Raw genomic sequence first — 27,536 nt, 5'->3', positions numbered from 1 at the left:
AGCAAAAAATCCTCTCTTTGGCCTAAGTAGTGCTAGCATGTTCAGCGCGTTCTCAACTTTTCGCTGTGGTTTCAGCCACGGTTTTAGTGTTGTTTTACTTGTGCCGTCGTCGCGGCGTAGTTAAACGTGTGCATTGAACGGTGCGCGAAGGTTACAATCGGAATACTCTTGCAAAAAGAAAAACAAGGCGAGTGGGTGTTTTTTTTTTTGCTGCCTAGCTGCCCGTACTCCAGGATCATCTTCGGTGCACCCTTGGTGTTCTCGCCTCGCTTGTTATGTTCGCAAATTGTCTGGCCTCTCGGTTTTTTTTTTCTTTTTTTTTTAGTTTTGCCGCGTACTGGCACCGCTTTTAAGTAAGCTGTGCGGCGAAGAATAAGCTGGTTAGGCACGTGGTTGTGGGTTCTATTTCGTGCGTCGACGAAAAAGCAGCAAAGAACACCACGCGCGGTGGTACGATCACGCACAAGACGCTGCTGGCACCATCACGTGCGTATAAAGGTGGTGGCATTCGAATCGTTCGAATAAGAAAGCTTCGCCGTGTAACAGTAAGCGCCCCTAAGGTTTTTGGAGAAGTTAGCACGGCTAGAACCTTAAGCCATCACTTTCCCTTGCAGAGTGGTAATATCAATGCTAATTTTTGTCCAATTAGCGGCAAAGGCACTCTTAATATTCACAGTAAGGCCTATAGACCTTATTGACCCTCAAGCTATGTGCATGAAATTTTGTGCGGTTACCTCGCGCTTGTTTTTCTGGTGCGCTTCGGCCGCCTGCTGCGGCATGTGCCTGTCGCTGAGCTCATCATCATCCTGATTTATTTTTGTGGGAAACTGTGACTTATTTTTTTCATTGCAGCTTTTATGTTCAGTTTTACAGTGTTTCTGCGCTAGTGAAAACTTCAAATTTCGGTACTTTTGTACGAAGTGCACGCATTCGTTGCAGCTAGAGCCTCTAGATAAGCGTAGTTCATTTAGTGGCTCTAGTTGCAGATACAGTCTAGTCCACTTATAACAATATCCAAGTGCCAGTGAAATCCCATCGTTATAACCGATAATTGTTATAAGCGGGTTGCGAAATAAAAAGACGGAACAGAGCTCAAACCATTTTATTCGCATGCCATCAAGGTCGTACTACTACTAATTTGCCGAAAAGAAGCCACAGTCGGTCACCTTTGTTTGCCGCGTGTGAAGCTAGCGCAAATCTTTTCTAAGAGCATCTATAGGCGCTTCACCTAACTGAGGTAAATGTCCTTGGCGGAAACAAAGTCCCCGAGGGACTGTGTCATGCACTGGGCCTCCTACGAAGAAACTACCTGAGTAGGCTGCGCAACCGCGTTGTTAGTCATCACTGTTGCACTTTTGGTGCACAATATAACCGGATTCAATCGTTATATCCGATATCGTGGCACTGGAGCATTGTAATAAGCGGTTTATTTTACCATAGGAAGAATACAAAAGTTAACGGTGCCATAGCTGCTCATCGTTATATCCGATATATTGTTATAAACGGTATCGTTATAAGTGGACTTGACTTATTCAGTCTGTTCTACGTTCTCTGTGTGTTACGTACTGAAAATAATGCTCTGAGGCGCGGGAAGCTAAGAACAAAGAAAAAAGGAAACGGCTGGCGTCTGCTAAGCGTCGCCAACTCTCCCACTACCCTAACCCCAACTACCCCAACCTCCCACTACCCCAACCACTACCATTGTCGCATCCGGTGGGAGCAGGCCTTCTTGATTTTTACGAAAATTTTGAGACGCGGGAATCTAAAAACTAGGGCAAAAGAAAATTCGGCTGGCGTCTAGTAAGCGTCGACCAATCTCCCTCTATCCCAGCGTTGCGCGTCACGCACGCGTCACAGCTGATGGTGAGAGCAGAGCAGTCTCGATTTTTTCCCAACCGGCCTAACCACAACCGCTCACTGACTAGATAGACAAGTCAGTTTTTTTTTTTTTTGCTTTGGGGTTTCGTCCACATGTAGCCATCACTAGAGTTGCGTCCGACCTTCTGGGAATATTAATAGTAGTTAATTATAATAATTAAGTGACTCTGGCTTGTCAGTGAGTGGTAGCGTTTGGATAAAAATAGACTGCTCTCACCACAAGTTGTGAAGCAGGGTGACACCGGGTTGCTGGGTTGGGGGAGAGTGGGCAGTGCTTGCTAAGCAAGTACACGCCAGCCAAAATATTTTTCATCTGCTAATTGAGCCTGTTGTATACTGTTGTGCCGCGAGTTCAAGTATGAAAAATACTGAATAATGCCTTTTGTAGAACGGGTGTCTGATTTGGATGAGGAAGTTTAACACAGCAGTGGGCCTATGTTCTATGCTACTTGGGGGAAAAAAACAAACTGAATTGCTAGCGATAACGTCTTATCATCTGGGTAACGAAAGGTGTGCATTTGTGTCCAGTGCCCAGGTACCTACGTCTTACAAAAGGCTGCAGTTCTCGGCTCTGAGCATTGGAAAGTGGACATGCATAACTGTTTCTCAGCAACATTTGTTGTTGCCTGCAATCACTTATTTGGCAGTGAAGCGGTTTTGTGAAAAGAAATCTTGAACCAGCTAAAGGTCCACGACTTGTCGCACTTATGAGAATAAAAGTACCCCCCCCCCCTCTCTCGTGATAATTACACATTTGTTTTTGCATTTTATTTGCATCTTATTTGATTAGTGTACAGGTCGCAGCTGTTGTACATATTCGGTTTTAGGACGGCAGTGCAGACATGTGAGTTAGATTCCCTTTTGCTATTTTAAACTGCTCAGGGAACTACCATTTCTGTGACAAGGTTTCAAAGTGGCATTTAATTGTTTTAAAAAAGAAAAATTTGATACTTCAGTGATTGCATAGATTTGCAGTAGAAAAACAGAAGCATAAAAAAAAAAAACTCCAGAAAACTGTCTCACACCTAAAAAAAAGCATGTTATTCTTCAACGCAATATAATTTTTTCACATCAAGAGGGCTCGTGGCACTGTCAGTGTCTGTGTCATGTAGGTTGTGTCATTTATGACCAAGAGCCAGTCTTCAATGACCCCACCAAAGTGATATATTGAAACTCAGGCACTTGCTTTTCCTAAGCACAAAATAGCATGAAAGGAGCTGTTGTGCCTCTTGTTTCCATATGCTGCTGACATTATACATTGCTCTGGCTCCAAAGATGTATTTCACAAAAAGACAATTTTTATTTTTTTTTAGTTCAGGCACCTGTCAGATTTTATTGGCCATTAAGGAAGTGTGTTCTTCTGGATGCGAAGAAGTTTGAGCTTTAAAAAGAAATGTGCACACGTTAAATTTCTTCTCAATGACCCGCATGCCTACAGCATGACCACGAAGCAGTAAAGTGCAGGTGCCACAAGACTTCGGCCGGTGGTGGTGGGGGGGGACCGTGTGATATCTGGGAAAAAGGCAATGCAGAGCAACATAATAAGGTGTAAAGTTTGAGGTGTGTGTTTACTTAATAAAAGCGTTTTAGCCCGTAACAACGGCTGTCCAAAGTAAGCTTTTCAATAACGATTTAATGGAGTTTCATGAAAATGTATTACTGGGAACACAGCAGTGTGCACTTTAATGCTTAATATACTATACAAAGTTCGTTCCTTTTGGAGGGGGGGGGGGTTGGGGTGACCCTGAATACTTTTAGCAAGTAATGTATGACAAAGACAAATAAAACAGGTTGAATTCAACAAAGGAATGCAATTTTTGGGAAATCCTCGCAAGTGTCAATGTACTCTTTGCTCGCTCGCATTAAATGAAGAAAACAGCAGGAAAAAGTAATTTCTTTCCCCCCCCCCCCTTTTTTTTTGTGTGGTGGCATTTTGCCCTCATTCGTGAAGCTAAATGGTGGTCACAGAGTGATTCTTTTTCCCAGAACTGTCCTTTTAGAAAACATTCCGTGTAATAAAGGTAAGCAACGATTTAAAAAGAAATTGGAACGAGAGAGCTCAGCGTCCAAGGTGGTTGAGAGGGAAAAGGACCCTGCTGGTATTTGATTCTGCAGCCATAAGGTGTTGAGAAAGTGTTGCTGCAAACTGCAAAAATTATCTGATTTCATTTTACGTGGTTATTGCTTTCGTGCCCAGATCTAGTGTCACTGTTCTTGTAATGCGACACAGCTGATGGGCACTTCTTTGTCTGGGAGGAGTTTGAAAGGACAGAGCATAAAACGTGTTTCTTGCTTCTGTGCCCAAGTGGCCTGATCCTTGATTGTCATGGTGGCGGCAAAAATGTCACATGCATACTTTTAAAGGCGAAGTGCCCCATTGTGCGAAAAGTCAACGTTGTTCGGCACAGAAAATGGCCACCGCTGGGAAAAGTAAATAAAAAGCACTATTGAGATCATACAGGAATCGAACACAGGTCTCCAGAGTAGGAGGCGAGTGCATTACCACCATACTACCTCAGCACGTTGCCAGCGCAAAGTTAGCCTATGACACAACAGGTGAATGGAGTACTTCGATTCTGAAGTAGCTGTGGTGGGAAGTGTCACCAGTCTGCCTGTTGAGTTAATTCGCACCAGAAGACAAAAAGCGAACGCCCAAACACGATGTATTGGTAAGGAAGTCTTCGATAATTATCTTCAGGCTTTCGCCTTCGAAGCACGTAAGCAGACTTCAGCGCCCTGAGGAATTTTTTCAGCGTAAGCCGTGCGCTGTTGTTGATCTGCTGCTTACAACTCGCAACTGCATTTTGCTTGCTGACAGGTCGATACTACCGACATGTCGTCCAACCTTGTATTGGGTAACGTTGTGAGTGACAATTCCCAGGATGTGAGTGAAACGTCGCAAGCACCAGGTGAGCAGAAAGCACAAACTTTCAGCGGCCATTCTAATGATGAAATAGAAGTGGCCGACGTTCTTGCCACAATGTGCTGGCACCCTTTTACAGCTAATAAAGTCGAAACCAGTAAGTAAGGGGCCACTTGATAGGGGAATTAGGTTTCTGTACCCGGCACAAGTGACAATATCTAAAAGTGCTTACTGCACGTTGCAGCTCGTAGAACCAGACGCAGTAAGTATGGGTCATTCGAAACTGAGTGACTTTTGTTACGCTTGCTCTGTTTCTAATAGCTGTATTATCTTGATCCGGAAACATAGATTTAGGTTAAGTAAATTGAGCCGGCTCAACTGTTCGCCTTTGCTGAGAGGCGGATTCTGTGGTTTGCTGCAAGTAGCCATCATAAGCTTTCTGCTGTGTTTTGATGGAAAGAACGTGCGGGAACCAAACTGCAAAATAAATGAACGCTGTAAGTGTGGTTCCCTTAGACTATTCGGAACAGTGTTGTAACAGGGGGCGCAATTATTGTAATTTGCGTGTGGAGGAAGGGCTAGAAGGGGGAGAGATAGATTTAAAACCATAAAATTGTTTAAAGACTATTGTGTCCTGCGTAACAGAAGCTAGCAAGATTAAGACATCTCCGGTTAACTTGAGGAGGAGTTGGCAGTCGTGTGCCCAATCACCATTACATTGTTTATTTACTGCTTTTCAAGCATTGATATTCATAGCCGCTCAAAAATAAAAACAAGACCTGATTTTTGCACGTGGTTTTCAGAACAATGCATAGTTGCTAACATCACTTTTTTGTCCCAGTTTAAAGGTTTTATTAAAATTTCTGTTCCTAAAAATTCTGTTATTACCCTGCTCTATGAAGGAATGCACTGTTGTCGCCCACTGTCTCCCCTCAAGTTTTGTAATTCACAAGTTCAGAGCAGTGTCTTTAGAAAGAACTTGTCTTGGGCATTAGTTTTGCCTTTGGTGGAACCAGTTTTAAGCTGGCGAACAAGTAGCAGCATTTCTCGCTAAAGCAATGCAGCACAATGGTACTGGTCCCCTTGGTGAGGTGTTCAAGTCCTGCATAAGTCGCCCTCTTGTCGATGTTAGGTTTTCAGGAGCTTCAAAAAAGGCTTCCGTATGAGGTCGCTAATGCCGTAGTTTTGCCTTTTTGGAAGCTGTAAATTGGCTTGTGGTGGCTGCAACTGGCTCTTTTGTTGTGGTCTTGTAGGGAAGACTTGGACCAACGTTTCTAGTAACGTTGACCTGGATTACTGATTTTCTCTTGAGTTTGCTGCCTGATTTTTTTTTTTTTTTTTTTTGTTAACTGCCAGCTGAAGGGGAATGACCTTAAACTCTGAAACACTCTCTGTTCTCCTGCAGAACCCGACCAATGCGTTCAAAAGCCTGTTGAGGCTATGTCACGAAAGAGTAAGGCACAACACCCAGTTTTTTTCCATAGACTGTAGCAAAAGTTTGCTTCCTGCGGAAATTATTTATGGATGCAGTCATCCACCTGAGTTTGCTGAGCCAGGCGTGAGGGTAGTTCTTTCTCCTCCTAGGGTGTTGCGCTGCGTGTAGCACAACCAGCCCATCAGTGTCTTAATTTAAAGGGGCAATGAGGGGAGTTGTAAATAGGGCCCATTTGCGTTACCAGATTAATGTATAGAAAGAACATGTAGGCTGTCCTCTCAGTACCTTTTGGCTGATTTACAACTTCTTTTTTCCTGCGGGAAAGGTACGTTTCCCCTGTGCTATGGTGTGCACCTATTTGGTGACTGACCATTGGCATATCCGCAGGGGGGGGAGCCAGCGGGCTGCGAGCACTCTTACCTTCAGAAACTGTGTGTAAAGAGTTGATATTGGCCATAAACTATATGAAAAGTGAAATTTTGGGGGGCAGCATTGCGTGTTAGTGTGCTTTTTATTTCAGCAGTTCGTCAAGCTGCCACGAATGGCGCGTGGGTGTTAACTATTTTTTTAGGCTAATAACACCACGGCTGGATTTCTAGTAAGTAGTGTAGTGAATGATTATGTGCATTGAAGTATACAATGTAGCCATAATTAGAGTTCAACAAGTTTGCTTCAAGTCCCTTTAAGAAGGTATGACTGCATCTGTAATTTGGAGGAGCAATGGTAATAAACACTTGCTTCATTACTTGAGTCTAGAAGTGTTCCCACCAAAATGTCATGGAATTCGTTGTAAAAAAAGTTTTGCTTGAATCAATTTGAAATTCCTGTAAACACACATTTTGGCTCTGTTTGTTGCTGTGAGTTCAGGACTTTTTGTTTATATTTTCTTTCCAATTGTTTTTTTTTTTTCACTTTTTTTTTCCGTTTTTATTATTGTTAAGCTGCTTTGCGCTTGCTTCAACTCTAAAATTCTTTTCATGGGTCCTTGATGCTAGAGGAAGCAGAGCTTTACTTTAATGCAATTAAGCAGTAGTCATACATCAGCAAAAAGGGCTGCAAGCACACACAAACATGCTTTTACGTCAGACATAGGTCTCAGCAACAGCTGTTCAGCAGCAGCTGATTTGTGGGACACATTCCATTTGATGCTCGTGTGTTTCCAAGCATTTATTTTCTCGGCACTTCAGTACAGTGAAACCATTTAATGTGCCCACTGAAGCCATGTTTGGGGTTTAAATGTGCCCATATCGAATGCCCAAGCCCCCGTGGCAACCAGTGGTACACTGCTCCTATGCACTTTGGTCTCCCCATTACTTATGAAGGTTCTGCATTACTATATAAAACAATTGTTGCTTCAATACAATTCCTTTGGAATGCTGTTATGGATTTTAGTGCTGTGAAGCTGTTCTCAGCCACATAAATGCTCGTGTCAATGGGCTGAAGCCCGAAGTTTATATATATTTGAGGCAAGTTGCATGTTACTGCGGCTGAATTTGCATCATCATCGCATTTCTGCAGTATTGCACGGAGCACTGCAGCTCTGCAGAAAAAAAAAAAAGAAAAAAAAACAGGAAGGGAAGTGTTTGCCTTTTCACGTTTTCAGTGTGGGCCTTGTTTGCTGTCTTTGTTGTTTTCCACTATTTTTGGCCCTTTTTGGGCCGGTAAAAAAAGGGGGGGGGGGGATATGGAAAACAAAAGCGACGGAATATACTATTTGCAACATACCGCGGGCAGTGTGTCTAATAGGAAACCTGGAGATGAGCATAAAATGCCCCTTACTTCTTCAGTTCGTTCAGTACACCCAAGAAAGGAGCTGCATATTATTATACTGCCATATTTCTGTGGTAGGTTTCACTAGGCAGGTGTGTACTCGTTGACTTTGTCTATGAAGGTGAGGTGTTGTGGAACATCATAGCTCTGTTACCCATGGTAGGACAATGATATTACATTGTCAATCTGATTTATCTATTGAGTGTGGCCATCTGCGCATGTCTGGAGCAACAGTGGCTTGGTTGTAAGCACAGTGCACCTTTTTCAGTATGCATTCCTTTGCTTACGTATTAATAATATAGTGGGTGTGTGTGATTTACAGTGTGAAAAATGCTGTGCTTTGTTTTATGAAGCCTCCGCAATGTATAACAAGCTCCAGCCATCCTGTGAATAGCTCGTCTCATGCCTCATTGGGCGTAATTTCGTTGTTGCAAATTTCCTGTCTAGTTCAAGCTGTAACTACATTCAAACCTCAAGGGGGTGGGAGAGAGGGGGGACTTGTGGCTCTGTCTGCCTTACATCTTTTTACTAAAAAGGGTATGTGTGTCAGCCACACTAACTGTATTAATTTTCGAAGGTTTCTGGTACCATGTACTTTTGTTGCATACATTTCTTTGAGTGTTGTTATTTTGTACTGCATGTTTTTATTTAAGTTTCATGTAAGCTTTTGTGTTAAAATGTGCAACTTATTTGCGGAAAAAGCATGTTCAGCTTTCAAGGAATGCCTGAATTTTCTGTTTGTATATTTTAGTTCAGCAGGTTTTTGTTGTCAACTTTGTATAAACATGAAGTGCCATGAGGGTGTGCTGAGTAAGTCGCATTTATGATTCAGTTACTGCACACGCCACCGATGCATTACAAAATAACCAAGAAATATTTAGCTCAGGTATACCCAAGAAATATATTAAAATTGTTTTTTTGGGGGGGGGGGGATATCAGAAATAGTGAAATTAAAAAAAATGTGGTATGCCAGTATCACGAATGCCAAATCTCAGAAACTACATGAGTGGTCATTTCACTGTAAATTTTCTCTGTCGGAGCATTGAAGCAAGTGGCAGCAAGGTGGGAGCATTTACAAGTGTTTGAAGTCTTAAGGTGGAAGGGTTTGCTGATAGGTCAGTCGGTGCATTGTACTTCGAAGGAAGACAGCTCTAAGATGGGACAGAAGAAAGCAAGCATTCACACTGCAGAAGTGCTGAGGAACAACTGAGCACAGTTTATTGCGGCAGAAAAATGCGTAAAAGACCGAAGGAAAAATATTTATTGTCAGTAGAAACGAGGTAAGCAGACCCCAACAGCATGTCATCGGCCACGTCACAAGTACACAATCTTCTTCTCTAGAAACGTTACTGAGGGTACTGTATCAACAAGAAGGGAAATCTATATCATTTCCAGAAGAGCAGGTTGTGTACTTGTACTAGTTCACGTGGCTGATGACGTACTGTTGGGGTCTGCTCACATCATTTTTATTGACAGTGTGTTGTCTATTCGTTCTTTGGTCTTTCACATATATTTTCCTGCTACAATAAACAGCACTCAGTTGTTCATCAGCACTTAAGTAATGTGACACCCTTCTTTCATTTTTCCCATATTCACGCTGTCTTCCTTCAAAATCATAAGGTACTTTCGTGTTACACTAGTACTTTGTTGCGGACTTTTGAACTTGATGTACAAAGCAATAATTCTGTCCACTTTAAATGCCACAGTGAGTGAATTTCAAACTAACTTGGGACTGCCAGTATGGTTTGGGAGATGCGGCATCAAGTTAGCCTTCAGGGATTTCCAAAGTTGCCGTTTGCAATGTTTGTTTATAGAAAGTGGAGGACATGAGTAAAACTCGTTTCTAATGTGAAATTTCAAATCAGTTCCGTGGCTGTTAAGAATTTCTTTTGCACTGCAGCTTTTCCCATTTTGCCGTGTAGCTGTACTCTGAACACTTCTCTTTCTATGGGCAAGGGACAAAGATATTTTGTGTTTCTCAAAATACTTTCCTGAGTAACTTCTTTGCGTATCGGGGTGTATTAGTTATGGAAGGAAACAAAATGTTAATGAACAGATAAAAATGCTTTCTGAAAACCATATTTGTCAAAATTTGGACAAGCAATTAGTTAGTCATAAGGAGAAAGAAAGATTTGTAGGAACACTCAGTTGAAGTACGCGAAGTATAAAAACTTGTAATGTGCTGATTGTGAATCACTACTGCAGCTATCAGTTCCTTCGGTTGCAGCATGCAACGTAAAATATTGTCTTTGGTGCATTGATTTTAGCTGTTGGCCCGTTCGCCAGTAAGAGAACTTCCACAAGGGTTATTCGCCTGCATGCCTTGCAGAAAGTTTTAATTTTCTTGTTAAAAACACACAGCAAAATGAGGAACAGAAAATCAGTACTCAAAAAAAAAAAAAAGAAGTGAGTTGGCCATGGGTTGTCAGTCTGAGTTGCGTACCGTGCTATTGTCTCAGGAAAAACTTAACACTCATGAAAATGTTGCAAAAGTATTCTGGTTATTCTTGCCCCTTGAAAGATCACATTCCGTTTAGAAGGTCTTGTTGGGTGGATTGGTGTGTTTTAACAATAAGTATGGACTGCGCAAACTTCAAACGACCACATAGGATACAAGGAGAGTTGCAGACTTGCAACTTACTTTCAATACGAGCAAACTCGCATATTGCAGACTAAGTCACTGCCACTGTGTGCATGGAACAAAATATAGTAACTTCATGGTAAGGAAATAAACAACCTGACAATGATCCTCAAAAACTTTGAGGCTGTTGTGCAAAAAAATGGACGTTTTACTGACACAATGAGGTCCCATTTTCTGATACAGCAAGCCTCACGCATCTCTCTCGCTTGGCTATCACAGCAGTGGCACAAAATCTTGAATTGCCTCAGGAGTGGCTTACACGTGCACGCCGAGCAGTGGATGGAGGGATGCCCACTTGCATTGTTCATTATCGAACTTCGTGCTCTTGCATGCACTCATCTTCCAGTTCGGCCGCTGTGGACTTAGCCGCACGAAAAAGGTGCACAAGACATCCCACAACGTAGCGAAAAATGAGCACATCTTGTAATTTGAAGAAGGTTGGGAAACATTGTGTCCTTGTCCTCGCACAAATGAACGAGTCAGATTGGGTGGAAAAGGTGGGGAAAGAGCACACCTATTCCTATGTTGATTAGTGTGTGTGTAGGGGGGGGGGGGTCTACCCCTTTCATGTGGCCAAGTCTACGCAGGTTAAACTGGAAGATGCGTGAATGTGGAAGCACAAACTTCGATAAAGAACAACACAAGCGGACATCTCCCCATCTAGTGCTCAGCATGCACGTGGGAACTACTCCTGAAGCAAGTCGAGATTTTGTGTCGAGGCTGTGATAGCCAAGCGAGAGAGATATGAGAGTCTTACTATATAAGAAAAACTGGATGTGGTTGTGTTGGCACAACAGCCAAATAAAGTTTATTGAGGATCTTTGTGAGGTTGTTTGTATTTCCTTACCATAAAGTTATTACATTTTATCGTGTGTGTGCAGTGGCATTGATTTGGACTGTGCAACATGTCAAAAGAAAAGTTAGTATGTGCAACTAAGTGTAGCATAAAAGCTGTAAAAATGTGAAGGTCTAGCTGCCAGTTTAAGTTCCTGGCCACTGTAGGGATTCGTCGCTGTCGAAGTCAAAACCAGATGATCAAGCATCTGCTATATTGCGTGACTGCTACTATCATAAAGACAATACTGCACTAAAAAGTACTGACACCATGTTTGCAAACTGATGCCACAACCTCCTGGTAAAGATTTATTTTTTAAAGCAAGAAGGCTTTTTAAAAAGCTGAGGCTACTGTTTATCACATATAATGGGATTTTTTGTCCCATGTAGAAAATGTTAAGGGAGCATTTTATGGAATTGTTGAATGTAATGTGGGAGGTAGCACTGTGAAGGCAATGTCAAAGCATGTCAGGCTGCAGTTGGAGGGGAAAAAGAACAGAATGGCCACTATGATATGCTATCAGAGAAAGAAAGGTGGCATGCTTGCTCAGGTGTAATTGACTGATCATATGCTAAATTAGCAATCACTTTGTTTTGTGAGCATTGTAAACGAGCCATCTGTAATGGCCTGTTTGATTGTTCTAAAGCAGCTAGTGTTACAGAGCTGTACAAGTTTCACTACAGCATTTAGCCATTGATGCCGGGCCCTTATTTTATTTATTGTAAATAAACGTTTGGAAGTTTTATTTACATTTGCCTTTTCTTTTCATTGCATACATTTCACTACACAATATGCTTGTGCATTGCTGTGCCTTCCTGCCAGTTTTTTTTTGTATGTTTGTTTATTTGCACATTTGCATGGTCAATGGAAGTGCTTTGTTCTGAATTTTCTTACATTTTAAGCTATTGTATAACTCAGCAAAAGCAAATGTGATTCCTTTACTGTTCAGCATTCAGTTTCCTTCTGTTGTTGCAGGAGCAGTTGGCTAGGTGTAAAGGATGCGTGCGCAATTAAATGGCAAAGGACGAGCTTGTTGAATTTCTAAGCATGTGGTTGTTATGTTGACCTTAAAGGGACACTGAAGTGAATTAGTCGAATTATTGTATCTGTATTGGGCAGAACCTTAGCATTTATCTGCGGTGGGAGAAGGGAAAATACCATGCACCATGAATGGCCACTGCACCGACCACCATGATGGTGGCTTGTAATGTGTTTTTACGTCATCTCGGCCTTCAGAATTTTCATTTTCACCCATTTCATGGTTAACTGCAGCTTTCTGGTTTTTCACGCGCAGTTTTTGCAAGCTAAACACTCCAGAAAATTATGAATTCAACCCTGCAAACTGTCTTGTGTGTTGCCATAGCTAAAGTGAGCAAATCGGCAAAGGGAGGGAAACGGCACTTTTGAATGCAGTTTTGGGTTTAAAAGTGCATGTGAAATGGTAAAAAAAAACTTGCGCTCTAGTCTTTATGTTGCAAGGTACTATTTAGGCAGTGCTTGCGACTCGCCTCAGTGTCCCTTTGTAGGCTGGTGTGCCGCCAGTCTTGAAGTTGCAAATTTGACGAACATGTTAAAATTCTGCGAAGGGCAGCAAGTGTGTGTTAAACGTAGCCTTCTTGCTGGGCCCCCATCCCATGGATGGGAGAAGGGCCTGATGGGTGGCGCCTCTCGCCAGGGCCCGAGTTGTTCCTGGGCCTCCGGCCGAGCCTTCAGGAAACGGGGGCCCTGGCGCCCCAGAGCCCGACAAGCCCCCCGGCGGGTGGCGGGGGTGTGGCAGCTCCACGGCGCGACCGGCGTCGGCTGGAAGAGCTGCAGGAGCTGGTGCTTGAGCGGGAGCTTCACCGCATGGCGCTTGAGGAGAAGAAGCTGCTCGTCGAGACGCAGAAGCTGCAGCTGCAGAAGGAGAACCTCGAGCTCGAGCGCCAGAAGCTGCAGCTTGAGATAGGGGACCTGCAGGCACGGCTGCGCCATTCTACGCGCCACCCGTCAGGCCGCTGAGCCGTGGCTGGGAAAGATCTGTTGCGCTTGTACTCAGGGGAACGACTGGTTGCGCACTCTTCTGGGCAGCGGTTTTCAACTGTGGATGTGTCGCAGACTGTTGTTCATCTGCTGGAGGCAGTGGGCATTCCGGTGGAAAGGCAAAGCCGTGTCTGTGAAATAAGCCGTCTGGGCAGTGCCAGGCCCATCACACTGCATGCTCCATCTCTGAGCTTATGCACAACATTGGGTGTGTTGGCAAACATATTTGCAAAGCATCGAGTGCACCTTATAAGTGATTCCTAGGAGAGCTCGACCTGCACTTAGGGCCACTCGCTAGTGCGTTATACGTACTGCACAGACAGCAGAGTTGACTCCGCGTCATCGCAGGACAATGTGGCCGCCACTACTTGCGTATGCCGCAACAATACGTGTGCCTGACAATTGTTTAAGTGCTTACGAGGTCGGTACAAGCAATATCTGAGTGCGTATACTTTTAGTCAGCTTCACAAAAGCAATATTTGCTATAAAAACACGAATGAGGAGAAAAAGCTTGAGATAATACAAATCAGAGGTTAGGAGATGTTACACAAAATTGCATTATTAAAGTACTTAACCATCAGTATCTGCAAGGGTCTCCTCTCCTCCCATCACTTTCCTAAATTAGGGGAGTCGCGTGTCAAAACTATTTCGGTTAAGCTTTTAGGATCTATATCAAAGATATAAATCCGTGCCATTTTTTTTAAAGAATGGTATCAAATGCATGGTCTCTGTGATAATTTATCGAACTTAAATTCCTGAGTGGTATATATTTAGTTGCTTACCCACCTTCTACACCTCTCTTAAAAAAAAAATTCTGCAAGCACAGGTAGACTCGCCTAACTGTTAAGATACGTTGTGACATTGGCACATGAACACATGATTATTAGATGCTGTGGAGCTAATGGGTCTTGCAGTACCTGAATTTTAGATTCATTTTAAGAGCTTTATTAAGGTACCAAATGGCATCAGAGTTGTACTTCTCAAGAAATTTGGTCTTGTGTGATAATGCTGTTTCAGAAGTTCATTGGTCTGTACTGCTAAGCTTTCTGTTTTTTTATATGAACTAATTTTTCTGCACTACTACTCGTTTTGCAGTTGCCTTTTAACAACATTCTTTAGAGGAACCATAAAAACAAAATTATTTTAAAAGTTGCCATGCCAGCAAATGAATTGTGCTAATTTTAACACAACCTTCAGACAAATTAGCTAGATCATAAGGAAAGCAGGTGAGCGGTAATTTCCTGACGATGTCAAAGGGCATAGTTTACGCGATTGATGGTAGCTAATGAAGGCCACCACCAACGACAAGGGTATGCATTGTCATGGCTTCCTTAATGTTTGTTCATATGCATTTAACCTGAAACAGGCTATGCATTACAATAAGCCAATATTATTCTGTCCTAAAGTGATGGTAGTGTATATTTGATAACCCGTTGTGCTGCTTCTAATAATACTGACACATGTTTAAAATCTTTCCACTATAAAAGTGATAAAACTCTTGTTAAATGTGCTATACTCGCCGTGTACAGCTTCAAAAGTTGTTTGTACATAAGTGTGATTAGATTAATCTGCTTAACTGAAAATTAATGCATTTTGTGGTGTTTCCTTACCTGTGAGTCCTTTTGCAAACCAGCCTTACTTTTTGTATTGCAGGAATGTACCTTAAATGTCTTTAAATGTTCCGGCACAAATATGGTTTGATAAACATTGTTCAGTTGTTCCAATGATCAGTTTTTAATTGTGGGTACAGCTTTTCAACATTAAGAAGCAGAAAATAATTTAATTTCTGTGGTAGTATGTGTACATTAAAATATAAGCACAGTTTGCCGTCCGCATTAGTGTAGCATTCTACACTTGTAAGCATTCCATAGTTGCTTTTTGCTGCTATATTTAGTTGCTAGATCTGTGGTGCAGCAAATTTATGCAAAACTGCTGCATAGGAAAGTAAAATGTATCGGAAGCAAGTAAAGTTTGGTCATAATTTTTGCTACATCAGGCTCATATGAACACCTAATTGATCTTAAATCACTGCAGTTTTGATAACTGTTGCAAGCTAGTTAGGTGCTGGAAGTTTTTGAAGATACAGTTGTGCAGTTAATGGGCACCACAACTGCTTCATTGAGCCTTGCATGCCAGCAGAAGCAGCATGAAAGCATGAATATTAGAGAACATGTAAACATGTACCAATAAGCACTGATAAAAATTTTGCTGTCTTTTGGTCCTATGGGACTTGGTGCCTGAAGCGTTCATCCTCTGAGAATGGAACAGCATTGCGAGTCCCATTCCTGAACATTGTAGAGGCACAGTGGAGAAATTCCTGTGTATGCAGTGTTTAGCATGCATTAGAGAAAGCCTAGATCACATGAATTGATCCAGAAACTGCCACTACAGTGTGCCTCAGAGATTTGGCATTTGTTTAGTGCATTGAAGCCCATTTTTAAATATTTTTAATGCACACAGTTGCTTTTTTTTTTGGCAACTGCTGTTAGCAAACTAATTCCCAACAACTCGGTTGTATCAAGATAAACTGGGGCACGATTCTTCTTCTTAGATCCCTATTTCCCATTTTGGATCTCATTAGCATCTGTTTGCTGCAGCCCATATTTACGAAGCCATTCAAACAGCACGAAGGAACCTTGGCAGGATGTTACCCCACACTTTGAGGGGAAGCTACTCAGTCCATGTTAGAACACGTGCATTATTTTCTTAATAATAAAGTTCCCAAAGTGAGGGAATGATACTTAACCAGTCCACTCAGTCTTGTTTTGAAGACAAGCCACAGTTAAATTAGAAATTGGCTAGGAAACAATTTAAGCCATAAAAGGTTGTTACAAGCGTTGCCCAAAATCTTGTACACTTTGGAATTTTTGTGTATTTCACATTCACGTTGGCACATACCATATTTTCTCAATCCTGGGCACCCTCTCCTACATTAGTAAAGAGAAAGCATAAAAAAGTTGTCATTTTAAGTTGGATATGCTTAGAACCTAGCACGCGTCCCCCACTTCAACCATCTTGCGTTCATGCATTTTGGAATCGAGAAAATACGGTATTTCACCCTTTGTAAGAAACACAACCCCCTTTGGGAGGAATCGCACCTTTGTGTAGCGGGACAATGCCTTAGCCACTGCACCATTGTGGTGGGTAATTAAGTTTAGAGCTGGTGGTGTGAATGACAGTTTGTGTTACTGAGTAACGCTAAAAATTTTTGTGGTTAGAGATGAACGCCGGTATAACAAAATATTTTATTATACAGGCTACCTTGCTGCAAAGATCATAACTTAAAAAAAGCCTCAATCAGTGGCTTCCATTTCAGGCATCCCCAAAAAAGAGAAAGAACGTGAAATGATGAAAACGGCAAAATAACGGAACAGGGCAAAGAACTGAAATGAGGAAGCAATTCAAAATTAAAATTAAAAGCCTCGGGACGCCATGGACGTACTCTACAATAAGCCTTCAATTATTTTGTTCATTTCTGGTTTTGTTTTTCCAGGAACATTGCACAATGACTGATTGTTGCGGTAAGAGTGGACATCAAAGTCCCGTAAGGTTGCTGTGTAGCTTGCGACAGAAACTTAATCATCGGTTGCTGTGATTCCGTGATAGCTAAAGTTATTGCCAGGTGTACACCCCCCATCACCACCACCACCACCTCAGATATGTTGGTCAAGGTGGGGGTGGTTGAGCAGAACAGCACAAAAGACTGTGGTGTTTCCTGGTAAAAGGGTTAAAGAAAAATGATTTGATATTCCAATCGCAAAAACTTCTGTTCTGCTGAAGTTGTGGTAGCTAATAGAGAAGTAAAAAAAAGCTAAGCACAAACAATACCAATAAAAAAAATGGCTGCAAGAAATAGGCTTTATTAGCTTTAGTTCTTGTTTATACAGTTAATTGTGCATTATTAAAAAAAGGGGATTTCTGGCCTACTCCAGAATTTTCAGGGTGCGTGAAGCTGGGTGCAGTTCGCACTGCTTAAATAGCCACTTGACACATTTCAGAATCTCATGAGAGCTCTGTGTAGCTTTGAAAAGATCTTACTAGCTGCTTCCCTTTGAACAAGTACAGGTACCTCCAGGATTTCCTTGGACAGGAATGACCAGTTTTTATAATTCAGGTCACCATCCATTTGCCATTGTAATGCAATGATACAAGCTCGCAAGTTGATTTGGGAATGCTTGTGTACAAATAGTAAAAGAAACGTGCTGTCATAGGGTATAAAAGGATGGAAGGATTAATAAATGATGAGAAGCAACCAGAGCAGTCACTAAAAAACTGATCGAGAATTTTGGGAGCATCTGATGTGCCTTTATTTTCATAGGGATCCATCTTTAGTAGTATTATTATTGGTTATTCCTTATGAATTACTTAATTGTTCACCCAAGGAATTTCCTGTATACTTGTGGGATTAGGGCTAAGTACTATCGGCGTCAAATAAAACACGAACACGAAAATCTGAACCTGAACACACAAATAGCGCGATTTCTTTCCATGCAAGCCAAAATTACGCCTCGCTTAGTTACGAAAACAAAGTTGGGAAATGTCGATTTCCAAATATACCAATAGCGTGCCATTATATGAACTCTACGAACAGTATTTTTCAATTTTGCACGTTCTGGTTCATATTTTCGTGTTCGCGTTTCATTTGACGCCGATAGTACATATGTTAAGGCTTGTTGGTATGTTGGTAACAATGTAGTGGAAACATTCCCAGCTTTAAATGTGACAATGCGGTCTAAACATTCCCAGCTCCTAATTGAAGGACGTGCAGCCAAGTGCTCCTTGTGGTGCGCGACCAGAACTGATGTCTGGATCTGGTCGCGCTGTGCTTTTATGTTGACGCGTTGTGCTTGTGCAATGCCGTTGGGTAGGGTGTTTACACAGCACTGTCCAGAGAGGTCTTGGCCTATCATTAGGGGAACAACTCTAGAGGATCATTGTGGCTGTAAGGTGGTGCGTGCCATGTGGAGCATAGCCGTAGCTGGCCGTGAATGTCGCACAGCAGATGCTTCCCTGATGGCTGCTTTTTGCAAGTTCTATTTTTTGGGAGGGTAGTGAGGCCTCGTGCGTCTCTTATCCAAGGTGCTGCCTTTCAGTGTATGGTCTTGTACGGTGAATGTACTGTGTGTTTTCATATCTTACTCTTTTAAATTTGCCATGAATGTTCATTTACTTTGTTGATGATCTTTGTCCCTGTACGTGCATATGTTGTCTAGTCGCAAGGTTTGGTCAAAGTTAAATTCCTGTCATGTTTCAGCCTGGGCTTGGCACTTTACTATTTTGCATTATAAGTGGTGACTATGCATGTTGAACGAGTGAAATTTGTCTTTGTTGTCTTGTTGTTCTTGACTGAAATAAAATACTCGATGAGCCCTGGATTTGTTTTTTGCTCATCCCCGTCAAGAGGCAGACAAAATTTTTGTTTCAAAGAGAAAGCTGCACTGTGCTCCTACGCCAGCCACTGAAATGGCTAGCCGTGTTGGACTTGAGGTTTATTTTGAGATGGGTCTCCGGAAACCTGCAGTTCTTCTCCTTGTTTTACGATTTGGGCCCGGCAACTTGCCTTCCAGAATCACCGCCCGTGGCTGGAAACCTGAAATGCGCATTCTCAAATTCTGATGGTGAACCGGCGCCGGCTACTATCCTGCCCGCACCCCATACTAGCCTTAAGGTCAACACTTACACGGTAAGGAACCCTGCTGCAATGTGTGGCCATGTGGCACAATCGTCGTTCAGCTCTTACTGCACAGTCGTGCCCTAGAAGAAAACAAAAAAAGAGTTCCTGCCAAGATTTGGGCATTCCTTTATCAACTGCTGTGAAGTTGGTTTTTTTTTTTTTCTTTTTTTTTTCTTTCTTTCTTTTTTTTTTTTTTTTTTTTTTTGCTAGACCTGTGCATCTGAGGAGGTGCTAGTGGCCTTAAATAGTTCAGCACGTTTAGCGCCGATTACGGCTAGTTTTCCCGTGTGTGCCCCGATAGCAAGACTCCACTCCTCTCCTCCTTCCATATTGAGATTTCCATCGTCCACTGCTCCCGCCTTGCACATGTTCACCAATGCCTCAGTGGCCAGGAACAGCCACTCTTCCTCCCCCATTACCTTAATTATGCAGTGACCTTCTCCCGACCGTTTCCTTTTAGACTTTTGCTTAGACATTTTTCTTTGGACATTTCTTTTTTTTTTTTTTTATGAGAAACAGTTGTGGGCACCCTGCCAGGCCTATAAATGCCTGGCATTAAAGCCTATTCACATTGCCAAAGGCCTGCTTCAGTGTTGCACCAGGAGATACGCCATTCTCTGCTACATATGAGGTTACAGGCAGGAGTTTTGGCTGCAGGAGCAGCTGTCTTTTTGACAGAGGTTAACAGGAAAACGAATCAGTGAAGTCTCTCTGCACATGGTAGCACAAGTGTAGGATAGGGAGAGAGGACGCGAGAGAAGTATCGACGAATATCCAGGCATTTTTTTTTTTTCTTTCCCCTTTTGGTTTGTAGCCCAGGGCAAGTTGCAAGAGCGAGGCTAAGTAGACGGTCCCTGTCGAAGGTCTTCTTTTTACCTTTGAGCGTTTTTTGTTGAAAGGAACTGTCCAGATGTCATTCTTGCTTATCGTGACGCCTTGCACTCCTCCCCTTGCATCCCTGTCCAGCCTGAGCAGTTGCAGAAGAGGCGGAGCTCATCTCGCTCCATCAAACGCAAGAAATTCGACGATGAGCTTGTTGAAAGTAGCCTCATCAAGACGCCGCGGACGCGGCCTCTGCCCGGTCCGCTTTCGACGTCCCTCACTCAAAGTGTGGCCCCAGTCGGCGGCTCTGGGGCAACCCAAGTGATGGCTACATTCTCCGATAGCAGTCAGGCGGAGACCATTGTGCCCGTCTACTCGGAGAGGAAGAAGGTAGGCTTGCCTGGCACTGGCAGCTATATCGGGCCATCTTGTGTGCACCTCCTTGACGGGTGACCCAGCTTGGCCTTGGCCAAGTTGACCGCCTGCTAAGCATGAATGGGAAGTTCATGGCAGTTACTCGTAGCACTCCTAAATGGGGCTGTAATGATAAGATTTTAAAGGGGTCATGAAGACGTATTTTTAAAATACAACTTTGTTCAGTTTGGAACTTGCTTTTAGTAACTCAGTAAGCTTCATTCCAGTCACAAAGACATTTTTTAACTAAAAAAAAAAAACGCGAGAAAAATTGAAAAAATTTCAAATTTTGCACTATAGTGGCGCAATATGGGCTGGCACTAAAAACGTAGTTATCAGAGTGTTCACTGTTCGTCAGCATTCAAGTGATGGGGTTACCACCTGTCTGGTTTTTGACTGGCCAATTTTTTAGACTGCTCGCCAGTTTAGCGTCAATTCAGTAACTACAACGATAAATACGTGCCAACAAGCTGCGCGATAACACGCGAGCAGAAAAAGTGTGAGGGTGAGCTCCCCAAGATGGAGGGAGACCAAGGGTAGGAACAACAACAAAATGCCGCGGCCACGGTGAGCACGTGCTGCCGCCGCAGCCAGGGCGGCGGCATGTGTTCACTTGAAAAATCTCAGTGCTTTGAAACACAACTGCACAAAGTTGGGCCTCGAAGGGCAGCACTCCATGACGGGAAGTACCGTAAAATGCAAAAAAAACCGTGGCACCTTTTTTTGAACACAAATTGAACCTTCCATATACCACGCTGCCCTCCACCTCCCCCCCTTCCCCCAAGGGCCAGTTTTTTTCTTTCTGGGAAAGGTGGCAACCCTATCAAGCAATATTTTCTTTGATATCTGGATTGTTTATTTGAAGTTTGCGATAAAATTGGCATCATTGTTACGGGGACAAAGCAATCTTTCTATTGAAGTAAACTTGCATTTTATCTTCATGGCCTCTTTAAGTGGCGCAAGAGCGTAAAGGGCCGGAATGGGAATGGCAGGTGCAAGAAAATTTAGGCCCACTAAAACAAGCTTTCAGTACTTTTTTCTGTGTTTGTTTGAGCCTAGCCTACCTTTTGTGCTCATGTTTGCTATTTCTTGGCAGTAACAATGCACCTGCTTGGTATTTAGCAAATGCTGGGAGAAGGTAGTTTGCCGTCAAGTGGGACTGTTTTCTTTGATTCACTTTTTATCATGTAGGATGTTCATGTAATCAGAATGAAGTAGTCAATGTAGTGGTGCAATGGGATAAAAACTGCTCAGTACAAAACCTTGGTGAAGTTGCGTAGGTTTTCACCTCCCTTTGTTTCTTTTTTTCTGAGAAGGCCCCGCCACATGGTTTTTGTTTTGCTCATTGGGTAGAGTAAGCTGTGGCGTACAACTTCTGAGGTCCAGATATTTAATGCTTTTATTATTTTGGGGCAGAGACCTTTGAGCAGATAAGCTGTACCTGTTTGTTGTACACTGTGCTTGTAACTTTTGGTTCAATCTATACCACATATAAAAAAACCCTAAAATGCTACAAAAGAACAGCAGAAAACACCACTTTTGTATTTCAAAGGAAAAAACAAAATGGCAAATGTTTTTGCAAGAATGCATTGAAAAGAACCACCGGCATAGCTAAGGGGGGCTCCCTATGATGCAAGCTTCAATGACTTGGTTCTTTTGATTTGAATATCACGTTTTATGGTCTGTGTTATGTGCAATTAGTTCAGTGGTATTTCAGCAATGGACATACCAAAGCTCTAAGCTTTGCGACAATTGTTCTGATATTCTGGCCAGTTGCACACAGCAATGCTTTTTCTTGCTCATCCTATAAAAAGGCCACAGGACCTTACATTGTCTCAACACAGGCCTAGTCTGTCATGCACTGCAGTGGCCGTCGCACCGCATAGCAAGTTTTATTGCACAGCACTTAAAGGGGCCATGCAGACAAAACACAAGTTTTGTTCATTTGAAAGATTGCTTCGTTATAATCATACTGACACCACTTTTTACGTAAATCTCACTCAAATGAGCTTTATTAATAGGGAGAAAGGGAATGGCCATGCAACTTACTAGCTCATTTTCCCGCAGTAGAATCTATGACATAACCTGCCACCAGAAGCAAACGCAAGTTAGGCAGGGCTTATAAGCTTGCAGAACGAGCTGTTTTTGCCTAAATGTAATGCATATTCATTTTGGAGCAGTAAGAATGGCGGGGTAAACAATGGAAGTTACGAAAGTACGCATAAACATAAAAGCCCCAGTGCGTACTGCTGTTGGTACTGTGCGCACTATGCTTGTTATAGCTGCACAGCAGTCAGGTGTTTTGGGGTTGTCTCGCACAACACTGGCTGATTGGCGTAAGCAACATTGTCTTACGTGACCCTGTTTGTCAAGCGTACCCATTGTTCCACAGAATGGTTACCACCTACCGTAAAAAAAAAACAAGCCAGGCGGAAAAACAGTCAGAAACAAAGCAAAGGCGGAAAGCGGTCCTGCGAAGTGTGGTGGCGCCATCTGGAGGACTGAGGGTAAACAAGGCATAATACTACAGTCTGCTGCAGACTAAACCGCGCACTAACATTCGCATGAAGATCTGTCCTGGTTACGCCATCACAGATGTCATGAAACACACGATTTGGCAGGATAATCAAATTTTTAACTTAAATTGATTGATTTCTCAGCGAACAAAGCATTGTTTGCTGCCCGAAAAGTGCTGAGGGAACTATAAAACACCAAATCTTTCGAATAAAACAAACTTGTATTTTGTCTGCATGGCTCCTTTAAGTACCCGCTGCTGTGGTTTCATGGCACCGTCGTAACCGAGTCAACGAAGGGAACACGAAAGACAAATGAGATAGAGTGAGCCGGAAAGCAGAGCAAAACATGGCAAAAGTGTGAGGGGGAGGGCGATATGCCAAGACACTGCGAGACATTCGCTCTGGCGGTGATACGCTATGAGATAACCGAGAGAACGAAAAGGCCGCCGAAGATAGAGTGAGCAGGAAAGCGGAGGATGAAAGTACGGCAAAAGGTGCAAGACGTGGTCCTCCGGGGCGACACGCTACGAGACAATGCCAAAGATATAGCGCGCCTTCGTGCGTTCGCTAATGCGGCGATCACTTCGCGAGATGCAGCAGGCATGCGCCATCTCCCAGAACACTGCAGTCCACTCTGTGCACAAATTTCGCTTTAGGGAGTATCATAATCGTCAGCGTAGTTTTGTAATCTTCCACACTGGAAACCTCTCTAAATGCCGGTCTAATTTAATCTTTTTTTTTTTTTTTTTTTTTTTCCTGTTTTTCACCTACTGTTTCATCTAAAGTACACAGAACCGGCAGTGGTAAGTCTTGCAGCTGTGGACAGCGATACATCAAAGTTTTGGCTTTGCTTGATGCATTGTTTTGTTCCTTCACAATATTAAACGTGAAAATATCTGCATGGAGACAGAAACCTACTAGAAGGGTGTGACATGTCAAGCTAACATGTTTAGTACTTTATGAACGAAGGGGGGTGTAGCACGTCTATTGGCACAGGAAATTTGGTGTGAATAATGTGTTGCCTTGTCAGCTGGTCTTGTTTTGTTTTTTTCTTGCTAGACCTCCAAGTCGGCACCCAAACGTGTAAAGAAGTCTTCCAAGGTCTGTACCGTCTCTCTTTTCTTTTAATTTAGAGTGCATTTTATTGATTTGATATATTATTATATTAGCAAGTGGCCAAAATGCTAAATACCAACTACAGTGCAATTTTTTTTAATGTTGGGCTCATGTGGGCATCACAAGAAACAGCTCTGTCCTGCCCACCGAAGCCACAACTACGGCACTCGCTTTTCATTCATGTCTCTGTCCTGCTTTTTGCATCTGCATTGTGGAATTAGCTTGGACTGTGTATGTCAATCTAGCAGACCTCAATGTTAGCTCTTATCGTATTTGTTCACATACACGATGCTCGACCGTATCCAAGCGCTGGCCAAGGCATGTGCGCTTAACTTTGTTTAGATTGTATTTAGCAACTAAGCTGAAGAGTGTGAAAGAGATAGAAGGCCGATATGAAAAAACAAGGGGGGGGGGGGGGGGACAGGCGTCATTTTTCACAGGGAAAAAAGTAGGCTAATCTTCACAATTTGCTAGTGTTGAATACTTCAAAATCTTCTAATACTGAAAGTTTGATTGAACTGAATACTGAAAAATGTGTTATTCACTTGAACAGTCAAAGAAAGTGGATATTCCTCGATGCCTGTAAATGATTTATTTATTATTATTATTTACAGAACACCCAGGCACTGGTCACAAAAGATCTTGGCAGATGGAAACCACTGGATGACTTTTCATTGGTTTTGGGCGTACAGCAGGTGAGGGAGGCGAAAATCGGCAGCACATAAAACAGTGGGCTTACTGTGGCGTTCTTCGTGCTTTCATTTTATTTTCACCCTGGTAGACAAACGACTTGCAGTCTGTGTTTCGTGCTATCAAGTTTTCCTGCAATTTCACTCTGCAAGAAATCAAGGAGCGCTGGTATGCGCTGCTGTATGATCCTGCGATTTCCAAGTAAGAGCCAAACTGATTTTCTGTGGTTGCTTTCTGTTTGCAAGTTGGTGAAGCTTATTGTCAACGTTTTGCCCAGAATGGCTGTGGCGGCAATGAAACAACTTCACCCTGATGTTTTGGCTGCTGCGCAAGCTAGGGCCATTTTCAGCGAGGATGAGGAGCTACTCCTGTGCGACATGCCATCGGTAGGTTTTTTTCATTTGGTGCACCTGTCATCATCATCATCACCAGCCTATCCACGCCCACTGCAGGGCAAAGGCCTCTCCCATGGATCTCCAATTATCCTGGTCTTGTGCTAGCTGCGACCAATTTATCTCCACAAACTTATTGATCTCATCTGCCCATCTAACTTTCAGTCGCCCCCTGCCACGCTTGCCTTCTCTAGGGATTCACTCTGTTACTCTTAATGACCAACGGTTATCTTGCCTTTGCATTACATGCCCTGCCCACGTCCATTTCTTCTTCTTAGTTTCCACTAATATGTCCTTAACACGCGTTTGTACCCTGACCCACTCCGCTCTCTTCTTGTCCCTTAATGTTACGCCTATCATCTTCCGTTCCATTGCTCGCTGAGTCGTCCTCAATTTAAGTTGAACCCTCTTAGTGAGCCTCCCAAGTTTCTGCCGCGTAGGCGAGCACCGGTAAGTTGCAGCTGTCGTACACTTTCCTCTTCAGGGACAATGGTAGGCTTCCATTCATTATCCGAGAATGCCTGCCGAATGCACTCCACCCCATTCTTATCCAATTATCTCTGTCTCATGTTTGGGATCCTGGGCCATTACTTGGCCTAAGTAGATATAATCGCTTACCGCTTCCACTTCCTCGCCACCTATCTCAAACTGATGTGCTCTCCTGAGGTTATTAATAGCATTACGTTAGTTTTCTGCATATTAGTTTTCAGGCCCATGGTTCTACTCTGCTTGTCCAGTGTGGTAATCATGCTTTGTAATTCGTCCCCCGAGTTACTTAGTGAGGCAATGTCATCAGCAAATCTGTGGTTACGGAGGTGTTTTCCATCAACCCTTACATCCACGTGATCCCAATCTAGTGTTCTGATCTGAATACCTCTTGTAAACATGCTGTGAATAACATTGGAGAGATTGTGTTTCCTTGTCTGATGCCCTTCCTTATAGGTATTTTACTGTTCACCTTATGTAGGACGATTATAGCTGTGGACCCATTGTAGATATCCTCGTATTCTTACATAATGCTCGTCTACACCCTGATTCTGCAATGCATGCATGACTGCTGAGGTTTCGACGGAGTCAAACACTTTCTCATAATCTATGAAGGCTATATATGGGTGTTAAGTATACTGCATTTCTCTATGCCCGCAACTGCCTGCACTTCTCTATCACTTGATTGATCGTGTGAATGTGGTCCATTGTTGAATAGCCTTTACGAAACCCTGCTTGTTCATTAGTTAGGTTGACTGAAACCTAAGGTGGCAGAAATTCTGTTAGCGATTACCTTGGTATGTACCCTGTAGACGACTGACAGTAAGCTCATCGGCCTGTAATTTTTCAAGTCCTTCATGTCACCTTTCTTATGGATTAGGATGATGTTTGCGTTCTTCGAAGATTGCGGGACACTCATGGTCATTAGGCATTGCGTACACCGGTTTGCCAGTATTTCTAGTACAATTTGCCCGCCATCCTTCAAGCGGTCTGCTTTGCCCCCTTGCATTTCTTTCAAAGCACTTCTTTCAAAGGTGCACCTTCAGTAGGTCACTATTTTGTGCTGGCTAATAATTGGGGATTCGGGGGTGGGGGTGTTAATTTGTGCAGACGTCGCAGCCCACTCTTGAGGAGCTCCAGGAACTTCTTGACAGGCACCCGGACATATTTATGCCTCAGCGTACACCGAAGGCGTTGTTTAACCATTGGCAACTCATGAAGCAGTTCTTTCTGCTGCCCGATCAGGCTGGTAAGTCCTGCAATTTCACCCTTAGGATTCAGCAAGGCAAAAATGAGGGAGGGAATCATTACTGCGAATGATGGGTTGTTAAAGCATATATATATGTATAAGCTAGGAAAGGGAGTGTGGTTCAGCCATAAGGAGGTGCATTTCATTTAATCGTGGCCAGTTAGTTGCTTAATAAGTGAAAACGAGTGCTAAGAGGCAATCTGCAGTGCTCATGCAATGCAGGCATCAACTGTGGGCACCACTGCCCACTTGTGGCCAGCATTGGGGTGCAGCCTCTTTATGCGAACCTTCACAGTTCACGAATGCCGGCTGGAATTCAAGTGTAGGGAATATTTCTCCCATATCAGAAGTGCCTTTGTCGCAGGCCTGAACATTTTTGGCAGCGTTTATAGTTTTTTAATCTGTAAATGTTATAAGGATGCTTCCCTTGGAATAAAATTGTACGTCCGTAACTAGTGCACTGGGCTCCATAGGGATACATGGGCACTTTTGGAGGTATTAAGTAATAAAGCCCTAGGGCCTTCATATTTTGACAAGGCTGAGTATGTTGCCACTGAAAAAAAAAAAAAGACTTTTGAGCACAGTGCATCTGTGTGTAGTAGTATGAAAGCGAACTTTGAAGGACCTGTGTGTTTATCAGTGACAAGGGCTCTGTATAGTTGGCTTTCCAGCATTGCTTTAGTGTATTGTAGTGAAGTCGTACGACAGCAATGCCTCTGACACACAGGCGCTTAAA

General features: G+C 43.0%; 1 protein-coding gene across 2 annotated transcripts in view; it reads left to right on the top strand.

Annotated features, from left to right (window-relative positions):
- Rcd5 (microspherule protein Rcd5) overlaps window positions 1–27,536 on the top strand; it is a 58,932-nt gene continuing 31,396 nt past the window's right edge. Inside the window, exons 1-10 of one of the 2 annotated variants that reach the window (XM_077687838.1) lie at window positions 1–187; window positions 4,697–4,787; window positions 6,147–6,194; window positions 19,009–19,124; window positions 20,082–20,327; window positions 23,927–23,968; window positions 24,598–24,678; window positions 24,765–24,874; window positions 24,951–25,059; window positions 26,662–26,800. In XM_077687838.1, the coding sequence (XP_077543964.1) occupies window positions 4,712–4,787; window positions 6,147–6,194; window positions 19,009–19,124; window positions 20,082–20,327; window positions 23,927–23,968; window positions 24,598–24,678; window positions 24,765–24,874; window positions 24,951–25,059; window positions 26,662–26,800 (967 nt within the window). In that variant the 5' untranslated portion in view covers window positions 1–187; window positions 4,697–4,711. The remainder of the gene's footprint in view (window positions 188–4,696; window positions 4,788–6,146; window positions 6,195–19,008; window positions 19,125–20,081; window positions 20,328–23,926; window positions 23,969–24,597; window positions 24,679–24,764; window positions 24,875–24,950; window positions 25,060–26,661; window positions 26,801–27,536) is intronic. The other variant, XM_077687839.1, reaches the window with a different exon arrangement.

The sequence above is a fragment of the Haemaphysalis longicornis genome, unplaced genomic scaffold (genome assembly GCF_048455015.1).
Source record: "Haemaphysalis longicornis isolate Haplotype H1 unplaced genomic scaffold, Haemaphysalis longicornis Haplotype H1 scaffold_1, whole genome shotgun sequence".
NCBI classification, from domain to species: Eukaryota; Metazoa; Arthropoda; class Arachnida; order Ixodida; family Ixodidae; genus Haemaphysalis; species Haemaphysalis longicornis.
The sequence above is the reverse complement of the archived record's forward strand: the minus strand, read 5'-3'. Positions and strand labels throughout refer to the sequence as shown.